Source organism: Pleuronectes platessa, chromosome 13 (genome assembly GCF_947347685.1).
Source record: "Pleuronectes platessa chromosome 13, fPlePla1.1, whole genome shotgun sequence".
Classification (NCBI taxonomy): domain Eukaryota; kingdom Metazoa; phylum Chordata; class Actinopteri; order Pleuronectiformes; family Pleuronectidae; genus Pleuronectes; species Pleuronectes platessa.
The window spans coordinates 12,737,738-12,749,889 of record NC_070638.1 but is presented as its reverse complement, the minus strand read 5'-3'; the positions used below and the strand labels follow the sequence as shown (position 1 = coordinate 12,749,889).

The window sequence follows — 12,152 nt, the reverse complement described above, 5'->3', positions numbered from 1 at the left end:
CTGAGAGAAAGCATGTCACAACTTCCTTACCCTGTTGCAAAATGTTTCTCAGAGCTCCCAGCCGAGTTCCCTGGAAAGGCCCACAACACTTACCAATGACCTGGGATACACTGTTTGGAAGCACGTGAGGATAGTACAGAAGGAGGGGGATCTGTGCCACTCACACACACGCACACACACACACACACACACACACACACTTCGCTCACTTACACCTACATGCACAAAAGGGAAAATGTGTGCACACACATCCATGATCGAGAGAGAGAGAGAATGATCAGGAACACACAGTGCTGTTATTGCAATGTATTTTAGGACACAGTGTTCTACTGTTAACATGTTCTTATCCATTAATCCATCACTTTTATCTGTAAAGCACATTTCATTCGGAGATCAAGATGAGATAAGAAGTCCTTTATTAGTCCCACAATTGGGAAATTTGCAATGTTACAGAAGCAGAATACATCACATAAGTAGCACACAGTACTTGGGTGAAGGAATATAAAGGAATAGAAATATACAACAATATATACAAAAATATATAAATGTGATTAAACCAGTATACAGTGTCAAGAAATATATGTACAGTAAATGGATTGCACATAACTGTTTATAATGCACAGAAAGGTTTTACAAATGAGTATAGTACAGGGAATATTGCCCAGTTGGGAAGTGTTAAGTGAAAGTCCAGTGTGGGAACGACCTGCGATACCTCTCCTTCAGACACTCAGGGTGGATCAGTCTGTTGCTGAAGGAGCTGCCCAGTGCTGTGATGGTGTCCTGCAAGGGATGGGACTGGTTGTCCTCTGTCCCACCCACCTCCACTGGGTTAATCGACTCATAACCTAAATATAGAAACTATTAAACAAATGAGAACACGTATAGACACTCCAGACAATCATCCAGCAAATATACACATAAACGAAGTACAATATTCCCAGTACAGCATTTACACAGGCAGACACACACGTTTATACTAACTAAGCCTGAGAAAAAAAGAATACATGGGATCTGTACATTTCTATTACAGCTGTTTGTTCCAGAGAGAAGGACCATAGTGACTAAATGCTCACATGATACTTTGAGGAGGAACGTGCTGGATGACCTGAGGGATCTGGCAGGGCTGCAGGCATGAGTAGGTCAGAAATGTATCTGGGAGCCAAACCATTTGGGGCCTTACAATACTTTAAAATCACTTCTACAACGAACCAGCTGCCAGGAAGTGTTTTCAATACAGGAAACATGCTCTATTGTTTAGTTCCACTTGCCGCTCTGGCTGCAGCATCCTTGATGAGTTAGAACCTGTTTATTGTTATTTGGTAAGTTTGTAAGAAGTGCATTTCATCAATCTTACCTCTTTGGTCAAACAGGTACAGTGGAAGGACTTTCAACAACACCAGCTGTAATCAACACTAACTTGAACGTCCTCAATTTGAGACAATGGACAATGACACAGCAGCCAAACCGAAATGAGGAAACACAGAAAAGGTGAGGAACTTTTGGGCAAACTGAAAAATGATTGATGTTTTGGTCTCCGGGAACCTGGCTGACCAAGTTCCCCAGAACTAAACGGTGTAATCAGAGACGACCATGAGGAAGATTAGCTTCGTTGGAAAGAGCAAACCTTTTAACAGAGATCCGGCAAATCAGTCAGAACAATACAGAGATAAATCGGAGGTGTATGATCATTATCATTATTACCTCTTCCAAGGGGGTTATGTTTTCACCACTATTCATAGGTCGGCTAGCAGGATTACAAACACAAAAACATGGAAGGATCGTGGGACTATTGGTTAAGAAAAAACTAATTACATTTTTGGCAGTTACAAGAATTCTTTATTTTTATCATTTTTCTTTAATACTGAATTAATATTTAGTAGTTATAATTAGACAGTTGACAATGAGCAGTGAGGCCAGCGTTTGAGGTTTGTAACATTACAAATGGTTGAATAACAAACCCCACAGTTTCCAAAATGTTATATTTCCTTATGTTTTTCATTATTATCACAGTACTGTGGACATTTTAACAAATTCTCAGTAGCAGTTGTTTGTACATCTGCTCCACCTGCAGATGTAAAAATGAACTGAGGGTTGGGGGACACAGGGACTTGGCGCAAGGCAACACACTTCTCTTGTGTTTGCTGTAGGAAAGAGCAGTGACGCAGCCCAGTGGACAGAAGAATGCATTGACCTGTTGCACCAGTTACAGGTGAGTTCGAAACACGGAAGAGACATCAGGCCTTTCAGCCTTGGTGACTCATGTCTACATTCACCGCACCATCCGAAATAAGGGAAGTCCCTCTTTCCTCTCCGTCACCTGCCAAGTCATTAAACATTTGTCAACGATGGAGATCCCCTTTTAGAACACGAGGCTTTTAAAGCAAGTGGAGTTAAGTGCTTTGTTACTGCAGCCATAAAACTGAGGCTTAGTGGCTTTAACAATACATAATGATGATGGAACACATATTTGGTTTGTACAATTACCTCCGCCAAGGAGGTTGTGTTTTCGCTTGTGTATGTTTGTCGGCAGGATTATGCAAAAACTACTCATACAATTTCCATATTTGTTAAAGCAGGTCTTCAACAGGGGGTCCGCGACCCAGGTACTGCATGGGGGTCCCAAAATGTTTGGTTTATTAAACCATTTTTAATTTTTTTATAATTTTTGCTTTATTTTCCACATATTTAAATGTCTTTAAATACACATAAACATGCATCCAACATATTGAGAGTCTGATTTGACCCTCTGCCTGACAACCTCAATCCGTCCAAGGTTAGATAAGTTGTGAGCTACCCATCAGGGTCCGACATTTCACTAATGTGGGAGTATGTGTGGCATCCACAGATGGCTTGAGGATTCACTGTCTCTTCTACATGTATGTTTAAAATAAAAAACATGAATCTGTGAATTACTCTAATAGCTCAGTGTTGTATGCAAGATGTATGTTTATAAATGGCAGTGGCATGGCCACCCTGTACCGTGCACTTGTTTAAATTAAAAACATGAATAAATAAAGCCGTGTTATATTTGAATAGCATAGTATTGAATGCACAATAACAGGGTAGCTATGTTTATATATGGCACTAGGCCCAGTTTAATATAAAACACAATTGTATACAATATATATAGTAGGGGGTCCCTGCTCCATCTCTCCACCAGTTTTGGGGTCCTTGGCCTGAAAAACGTTGAAGACCCCTGTGTTAAAGGGTTGATCCAAGGAAGGAGCCATTCAATTTTGGGATGGATCCAAGTCAGAAGGAGGATCCAGGACTTGTCCCCCCACTTTCTTTAACATTGTGAGATATAGGACGTGTTTTTTTTTACATATTCCTTTATTTCTCAGAGAATTATTAATAGATCTTGTTATTAGGACACTGATGAAAGTGTGTAATTAGGTGCAGATCCAAAATACAAATCGGAATGTAGTGAATTTAAATGTGGTTTCATAAGGAGACTGTTGGGCCTTGATGGAGGTTTGTGCTCTGCTGAGTGACACTGGTGTATTTTCAAAAAACTAGCAAGCAATATCAACTTATTTTCATATGGCCCACCACAGCGGGGAAAGAAGTGTCAATCACAAACAAAAGATTAATGAATCCTAACCAGATGATAGTTGAACATTGAGTTGGCAGGGATGTTGATTTACTGATGCACGTTTCACTGGAGCCATTGTCAGGGTTCCCACGCTTGCCTTGAAAAAAAATTCCATGCTACCTCCTGATTTTCCAGGTACCATATTAAGTAATGATCTATAGGCCCCTGAAGCTTTCCGCGCCCCCCTCCCCTCACAAACACAACCCCCTAGGACACCTGACTACTAACGTGATTTAAAAGATGTGCCAGTCAAGTCTACATTGTAAATGCTTAGAGATTATGTCTTATTGATATATCAATGCATGAAATAATGCAACAATCTGTAGATGAACAACAATTTATTGAACGGGAACTTTGAGACACATGAGCACTGGGATTGATATTTTTTCTCTCTTCCACTCCTCTCCTATCTTATCCTGTCCTCTTCTCTCCACACCTCCCCTCTCGTATCCGCTCCTGTCTTCTCTTCCTACTCTTCTCAACTCCTCTCTTCTCCCTTTTCCTATGTCATCCTCTACCCTTGTATCCTCCTCTTTCATCTTCTCCCCTCTTCTCTTCCTCATCCTGAATCTACAGCGTGTCATTGTCACTCACTCCTGTAATGCATCACACATTTGAGATTATGAGTCTTACGTAGAAGAGGTAATATGCCTACCCTTACTCTGTAAAAGCTTTTGTAAATCAAACTAATGAACCTAAAAGGAAAAACATAAGGCTGGTTCCCCTGTGGTTCCTCAGTACAGCAACCTCAAAAATGTCTCACCCCAAATGTTCCTATTTAGTAGTATCATTTTTTTAAAGAAAAAACGAAAAATCACAAAATAGCTAAAAGTAGATATAAGAATGAATGTTACAAAATGTATCAAGACTAGACTGGTCATGTCAACTAGTATAGAAGTAATGTCACAGCCTAATGTGAAAATGTATTGGTAGTTAGCTAGCAACGCAAGCTAGCCAACACTAGATAGTTAGTTAGCAAGCTGAATGTTGGCTAGCAAGATTGCACTGCATGTGCTTGCTAACCATCATTAATGAATCCAAATTCAAAACAAACTCCCCTAAATGTGGTGAATAACATGGTTTTAGGAAAAGTCAGTGAGTGAAATACATATGGGGATCGAACATAGTTCTAGTATTTTAAAAGCAAGGTAAAAATTACGTCAACAATTCTAGTGTAAGCTGAAGCTAGCAAGTTGCACAAGTTGCACAGGTTACTAACTAACGTTGATAAACCCAGGTTTATCACACAGTTGAAACACAGCTTCTTACATTTGAGGATAAACTTGCATAAGAAGTTTCACTGTAGATGTCAAGGCTCCCCTGTTGGCTGGAAATGCATGTTCTTAGACCCTTCTATTGAGATCGTGAGTAATGTTTCTCGGTTATTATTCCCGAAGTCCACCAATCCGAAACTATACTTTTAAAGTCCATATCACCAGGTTGCCTCATCAAATTCCAACATCCAATACACCAGATAGGATGCCAAGAGCATGTTCTACAACATGGGATCATCCATTTCTATCTACAGTAAGAGCTGTTCACATGTAAAGGGTTTTTATAAACTTATCTTAATTCTGTGCTCAATAGTTTCATTTTATTACTATTTTACACATCATCCAATACAATTTTCCAGGATAACTGTTTCAATTTCCATGGAAGTGTTCACTTTTGCTCAGTTTCCATGACTTTTCCAAACCTGGAAAATGAAAAAATAAATTCCATGTTTTCCATGGTTTCCAGGTACCGTGGGAACCCTGATTGTATGTATTATCTAAAACAAAGAAAGATAAGAACGACAACTAATTATTTCATAATAACAATAACTGGGCGAGGCAACAACAAGGTCATGTTGAGTTAGAGAATTTCTAATATGATATGACCTGAAGATGAGTTTAATACTTTGTTTTCTATAATTGCATTTGTATAACTTGTGGTTAGTCACTAATTTCAAGTTTGACTGTTTTAGGTAAACAAAATGATAACTAAGATCAAATTGAGGCTAGTCAGAAAACGTTAGGGTGGTGGGGCCATACTGAGAAATCCTGGGTAATGTCTTTGCAGGTATATCCTTTTGTTGGAGGGATACTTTGAAAACATGTAAAATACAGATATCACAAGTAATGCCACTGTAGAAATATGAGAACAGTCCTGATGAGTCCTTCATGATGCTGAGTGCTAGCTGAGTCCCCTGTGTCGATGTAGCAGCTGCATCAAAGTGTCAGAGATCTCCCTGTACCTCAGCCCATAGAGGTACGGAGCGAACGCTCTGGGCAGCAACATGAAAACACACATGTTGACTGTGCTGACCCACACACGAATATCTTGACTAATGTCCTTCCTCTGGAACAGGAAGAGCTCCACGATGAAGACAAAGCCGGGGGTGAAGTAGAGCAGGAGCAGAACCCCGTGGGCCAGCAGGGTGACCCGCGCCCTGGAGAAGCGGCTCTGCCAGATGCCATGGGTCCTTGTTACCATGTAGAGTCGAATGTAGCAGTAAAAAATGAGCAAAGCACAGAAGAGCGCGGTAACGAAGAAGTAGACGTGGATCGCTACCACGTTCTGGACCTGAATGAGACCCAGAGAGACGAGAACTAGACAAACAGCCAACTCCTCATCGGAATTTCCCTTCCCAACCTCCATCATGATCACCAGAGTGAAGGGGTACACGGCTGCCAGAACCCACACCCCCACCATTATGCGGTGGGTGCGGGCAGGAGGAAGAAGGTCGTGGTAGCGGAGAGGCCAGCGGACAGCAGCGTAGGTGTCCACCACCATGAGGGTGATGGTGAGGACGGTGCAGCAGTAGGCGGTGACAGTGACGGCTGTGAACAGCCCACACACGACCCAGGGGACCTGAGCACTGACTGCGATGCAGATCATAATGGCCAGGTTGAGGATGAGGAAGAGCATGTCGGCCATCAGGGTGTTGGCCACCAGCAGGTAGCGTGTCTCCCGCCTCAAGGCACGGGACAGGAAGATGCATGACAGGAGGACAGGGTTGGCCAGCAAGGTGGCCAGGGTGACGACAATGGTCGGGATGAAAAAATACTCCATGTGCCACCCGCGCAGACACTCCACCCACTCCTGGGTGAAGTTGGCCACCAGTACTGATGATGTCATTTTGTGTCACGGATAGAGAGACACAGATGCACTCACTGAGATGTGATTTACAATGTGTTGATTACTTCCTCCTGCAGCTTCCTGTGAATGACAGAAAAACTTAAGTTAATATCAGCAACTGAAACTGATTCAGACATGTCATATCTGCTTCCTTGTTATTTTCTAATTAACATCACAGTTTTGCCACCTAATTAAGTGTGTCGGTGAAAACACAAGGAGGCTGTCCTTTGAGATAACCCATGTGCTGTGCAACCAATCAATTGATCAAACATCTACATGAGGAAGATTAACAGGAGTAATTACTTTGTGAATTATGGTCTTTAAACAGTCACCCTGTTCTCATACATGTCATCATGATGTATTGCAGTGTGAGCAAACCTTAGAGATTATACATTGTCCATGCACTTCAGATATTAAAATATGTTCAGTTCACACGACCCACTTCATTTGACTGCCAGAATTCAAATATGATCAGCGCACAACCATGGACTCCCATTGGTGAAAGATTTCACATGAAAAACATATTCAAATGAAGCTGAAGTTGTAAACAGCTAACAGTTAACTTAAAGTATGAAACATTAGAAAATATCCATTTAATATACTGCATAAAAACATTAAAACGGATGAAACCAACTTTGAATCAATCTAAAATCATAAATTCAGCTACACTTTAAGGTGGGGTGTCAGTATTTACCGATAGAATTAAGATTTTAGGGAGAAGATTACAAACGTAATAATATTGCTTTCCATCTCCTCACATGCTTGTCAATACTCAAAATCTTACAGACACAACAACTCAATCACTCGGCTCTATACAAACTTTGCACCTACGCACTTATCGACAAATTATTGATCGGCCAAAGGTGAGTTTTTCTTACCCGACGTCCAGAACAGAAAACTCTCTCTTCTGATGCACATCCATCGAGCTTAGCACTCGTGCAAATCAATGGATGCTTGGTCCGACTCGTCGTGTCCCCTGCTCTTACCTGATGCACTCTCTGTTGACTCATACAGATAACATGAGGTGGGAGAAAGCTGCTGCCACTTTGCCGTAACATAGGAACAGGGTGGAGCTTTTCATCCCCTTCACTGCTCCGAGTGTTGCTGATTTTTCTAATTCTCTACCCGAGATGTGAAAACCGTCTAACTGGAAATGGCTTGATTGAAGTTTCCCTCTTTAGCAGTCAAGTCACTGACATTCCTTCAGTTAAGGAAGAGTCCAAAAACTTCTTGATCGAGCAAAAAGGAGAGAAATGTTATAACCCGTCCATAAAGTCATGATCTCACGTCTGTATGATGTCACTTAAATAAACACCTTTCAACTCCAAACCAGAGGGTTCTCTCAGTCGGATCCGTCTCTAACATTAGTTCATTGTGAGGAAAAGACGCAGCATCGTGTTTCCATGTGTGTTTAAGATAAGAATATTCTGTTTTAGATAAGACTATTCTAAGCACCTAATAATAAACCCGACCTCGAGAAACAGCTGAGAGTAAACATTTTATTGTTTCATTTGCCATTAGATGTAATTTTGTCTTATCCCTCCATTTCCTCTTGAAATTATTTTCAGTTCCCTCATATCGTTCTCTTTCTTGTCTTTATGTATCCACTCCTGCCTCCTGTCTCCTCCTCTTCATCCTCCTCCTCTTCAGAATAAGTGGCATCGACATTGATGCTGCCTTGCTCCTTTTCCTCCTCCAGCCACTCTTTTGCCACAAGTCTTTGAAAGACATCGTACTCCTCCACTGACGCCTTTGCAACGGCTGTGAGGAAGGTCATCTGGTCGACGTTGAGAATGCTGTCCAGTTTAGGGTTGATGATGATGGTCTGTCCTTTCTTGTCTGGGGTTTGGTACAGGCCCCTGCGCTCCAGGAAACAGTGTCGACATCGAACCTCATCCAGGGAGTAACGGAACAACCTGGACTTAATAATCTCCGCCTGTTTGACACCCATTCGAAAGTAGACGTACTGTGGAAGGATGGATAGAAAAAAAAAAATGTAATTACAACTGGTATTTAGAGCTTAAGAAATACAAAGATTTCAACAAACAATATTAATATTAACAATCAATATTAGTTTGCTCCAAATCTGTTCTGTAGAGTTCTTAAAATCATAAAAACGATGACTGAGAAGCTTTGACAACCATCAGACTTGTCAAATTCAAATGCAGCCACCAGAGGGAGCACAAACACTTTTCAAAACAGGTTTTTGGTGAGTAGTGGGCTCTTACTGGAAAATGAAATAGAAGTTAAGAGTCAGTGTGTAGAATAAATATGTAGGTTTCTGTTAGCAACGTATAAACTATTGTCCAAGATTGGAAAAAGGTAATGGAGGTGCAGTGGATGGTGGTGAAAGGAAAGTCAAAGTGTGATTGACCTCTTTCAGCACGAGTCTGATTTCGAAACAATAATGTGCGTTAATTTCTTTTGTTATACAAAACAAACTGGGTCACAGCTAATCATGGGCGTTTTCTTTTTTCAGTGAATGTGGCTTCTGATCTGATGTCTGCCAATAGTTTGAGGAAGTCATCAAATCTGTTAACAATGAGAGCAGCATTTTGATCTGGAAACTGTGTCCTGCCCTTAGACAGAAGTTCAGTTCAAGTGTGTTGAATTTAATTTGACTCGAGCTAAGACCTAAAACTTTCTCATGATCATACGTTCATAATCAAAAGTTCACAGCACAAAGTTATAGCTTCACCTGTTTTTTGTCTGCCACAAAAATAAGGACTCATCGTGTGTTATACATTTTTATTAATGATAAGAATTAAAAGCAAATAATCAATATCCAATAAGTCTCTTAATTAATTATTTGAATAAATGATAAGAATTATTCGATATTATTCTACTGATGCACGCATTTATTTATAATAATGTTTTGCCTGAGCACTGTCTCATTCCTTTCTTGTTTTCTTTGTAAGCTCACCTGAAACAAGAACTCCACCTGAGCCAGATCCCCCAGGACGATGGCCGGACTTTCTCTGAGGATGTCTGTGACCTGCGGGGCAGTAAACAGACACTTCTCTCGGAGAAGCACCACCACATGTTTTACTGTCTTCACAGGCACAGTCAGGATCTGGGGGTAATGGGCCACCACTCTCTGAAGACTGCCTACGGGGAGACGGTTAAATGTTTAAAGCACACACTACATAGTAAAGCAACACTATGCTCATTTTACCTTAAAATAGCAGCTTCTGAATGAGGTTGGAATTAGGAGAACGGGGCGGATTTCATTCGCACGTCTGTTGTTGCTCACCTTGGTGAGCAGGTCCGATCTCTTGTGACAAGTACACAACTGATTGATAGCTGCAGTTTCAACTGTCAGAATCAGGTCAAGCAAGTTCTAGAGTAATGCTGAACTGTAGATAAGTTAAAAAGACTTATAAAGCAATTAAAAACCTGCCTTCATCTCCTAAATTCAGTGAGGAAACTAAAAATATGACAAATTCATAGCAGAGTTCTGGTGTATTTGGTGTAGAGCCGGGGATCATGGGAAATATCCACTGGTCGGACCACGCAGTCAGAGCTCCACTCAACACATTGACAGACTTAGATTTTTCTCTACACAGACATGGACCCAAACAGCATGAATCCCTGTGTGTGGCTACAGGAGGCGCTGCTGTTCAGAAAATTCTCTGGGCATGAACTGCTCCACTTAAAGGTTAAGTGTGTAGAATTTAGTGACATCTAGTGGTAATGTTGCATCTGAATACCCTTCACCTCACCCTCCCCTTCCAAACATGACAGAGAACCTAATGACAGCCTTCAGTAGTCATACAAACTCAAAAGGCGTTTTGTTTGTCCAGTCTGGGCTACTGTAAAAAGTGTTAAGTGTTTGAGTCCAAAAAAGACTTTTAGAGTTTCAGGGGTAAACAGCTTTGCAGCCGAATCCAATACAATTCAAAATAAATAGTGGGGGTAATATTGATTAGGTGCAGAAGTAAATGATTATGGTTATTCAGCGTATAGATTAATGCTGCAACAGTAAAGTGTGCCTTGTTCCCAGATGGACAGCACATGGACAGTGATGGGTCAGATGAGGAGATGGAGACACAGAAAGAAGGACACATTAAGCCACAGCCCAGAGCAAGAGTGCAGGGATCACCTGTTTAAACAACTAATATCTCTCCCATGTTTGTTTTTTCATTTCTAGAGTCTCAGATCGATACAGCCCTCCAGCAGCTGCAACAACAGTGACAGCAGCAGCAACAGTGATAGCAGAAACAACTCCAGCCCCCCCCTCAAAAGCAACTTGTAGCTCTAAGCTCTGTCGGCATTTTAGCCTTTCTCCCCCATGTGCCCCTTTTGAAATGTGAGCACCGGCCCCTCTAACGGTCTCTGCACAGCCCTGGACACATGGATGACACCACAGAACGCCGTTTACCTCTGAAACTCCAAAGGTGCTTTGTGGACTCAAACACTTCACCCACCCCTCCGCCGGCACAGTGGTGAGTAGATAATGAGTGAATCATTTGTGAGCCATCCCTTTAAAAGGATGACCTGTGCAGATGATGATCTTACCTTCTACTAGACCCAGTTTCCTCAGGTTGCCCACTCGCTGCTGAAGCTGAGACTCCTTGACGCTGCACACCTCAGGACATTTCTGCAGCAGCTTCAGGACGCTGGAGGGGTTGAGCCCCAGGGCGAGCAGCGCCGTGAGGGTGGACAGCGCGTGTCGGGCAGCTCGTCCTCCTCTCGCTTTGGACGCGGTCTCCAACATCTGCTCAGCCTGAGTTCCAGTGAATCCCATGTCGGCTAAAGACTGCGGCGACAGCTCCGTGACCGGCGTCTCAGATACGGGACTAACTGGGTGGTTGTGTTGCGATGACTGCATGGGACTCCGGCTGCTGGTGGAACAGAAGAGCCCGGGTCGAGGCTGGAGGAGGCATCTCGAGGTGAGAGGTGGGCTGAGCAAGGAGGAGGAGGAGGCTCTCACAGTCCACCGGAAAACCTTCAGCAAAGACAACATGGCTATAAAACCTCATCTGCAGCTATGATCGCGATTTAACTACTTATTAACTACACTGATCGACACATGTCACAGTTTAGGCCGCAGAGCGAATACAGCGCAGAAGTTAACAAAAGACTGGCAACCTTAGCTTTAGCTCAAGTTAGCAAACATCAAGGTTATAATGGGCTTTCATACACTGAAGAGCAACTTGCATCTGCGCCATTACCACGTTTTTAAAATCTGAGACTCCATTAACATTTAGTAACACGCTATGTGTCCGAAAAGGAAATAATTAAGAACATATTCCAGCTTTCTGGTTCACCTGCCGTGCAGCCACTGTGGTTCCCATGCTGTTCCGTCGTCTATATAGTTCCGTGCTCCACGCTGCTAATATACCGAAAGGTTCCGCCTGGTCAAACGTTTTGATATTCTTTTCTTTTTTTAGTGAGTAGTTTTCTTTTTTCTTTCTAAAGATTTACACCTACACCG

The 12,152-nt window shown here is 42.1% G+C and overlaps 2 protein-coding genes and 1 long non-coding RNA gene across 3 annotated transcripts; 1 reads left to right on the top strand and 2 right to left on the bottom strand.

Moving 5' to 3' along the window:
- Positions 1-1,244: 1,244 nt before the first annotated feature.
- On the top strand, positions 1,245-8,684 carry LOC128454003 (uncharacterized). Its single transcript, XR_008341583.1, has 3 exons — positions 1,245-1,488; positions 2,148-2,209; positions 5,949-8,684. It is a non-coding gene; the product is annotated as an uncharacterized LOC128454003 (long non-coding RNA).
- Positions 3,815-8,048, bottom strand: LOC128454001 (probable G-protein coupled receptor 148). Its single transcript, XM_053437127.1, has 2 exons — positions 7,594-8,048; positions 3,815-6,796 (listed from the first exon to the last, which is right to left on the bottom strand). Exon 2 carries the CDS (start codon positions 6,713-6,715, stop codon positions 5,771-5,773), a length of 945 nt encoding a protein of 314 aa, XP_053293102.1. The 5' UTR covers positions 6,716-6,796; positions 7,594-8,048; the 3' UTR covers positions 3,815-5,770.
- Positions 8,201-12,022, bottom strand: mterf4 (mitochondrial transcription termination factor 4). Its single transcript, XM_053437126.1, has 4 exons — positions 11,986-12,022; positions 11,234-11,663; positions 9,639-9,823; positions 8,201-8,681 (listed from the first exon to the last, which is right to left on the bottom strand). Exons 1-4 carry the CDS (start codon positions 12,010-12,012, stop codon positions 8,289-8,291), a joined length of 1,035 nt encoding a protein of 344 aa, XP_053293101.1. The 5' UTR covers positions 12,013-12,022; the 3' UTR covers positions 8,201-8,288.
- Positions 12,023-12,152: the final 130 nt, after the last annotated feature.

Coding starts and splice junctions, on each gene's coding strand:
- mterf4 (XM_053437126.1), bottom strand. CDS start 12,012: ATGGGAACCACAGTGGCTGCACGGCAG. Junction 11,664..11,985: donor CCACAGTGGCTGCACGGCAG/GTGAACCAGAAA, acceptor TCTTTGCTGAAG/GTTTTCCGGTGGACTGTGAG. Junction 9,824..11,233: donor GAAACTGGGTCTAGTAGAAG/GTAAGATCATCA, acceptor GTCTCCCCGTAG/GCAGTCTTCAGAGAGTGGTG.
- LOC128454001 (XM_053437127.1), bottom strand. CDS start 6,715: ATGACATCATCAGTACTGGTGGCCAACTTCACCCAGGAGTGGGTGGAG.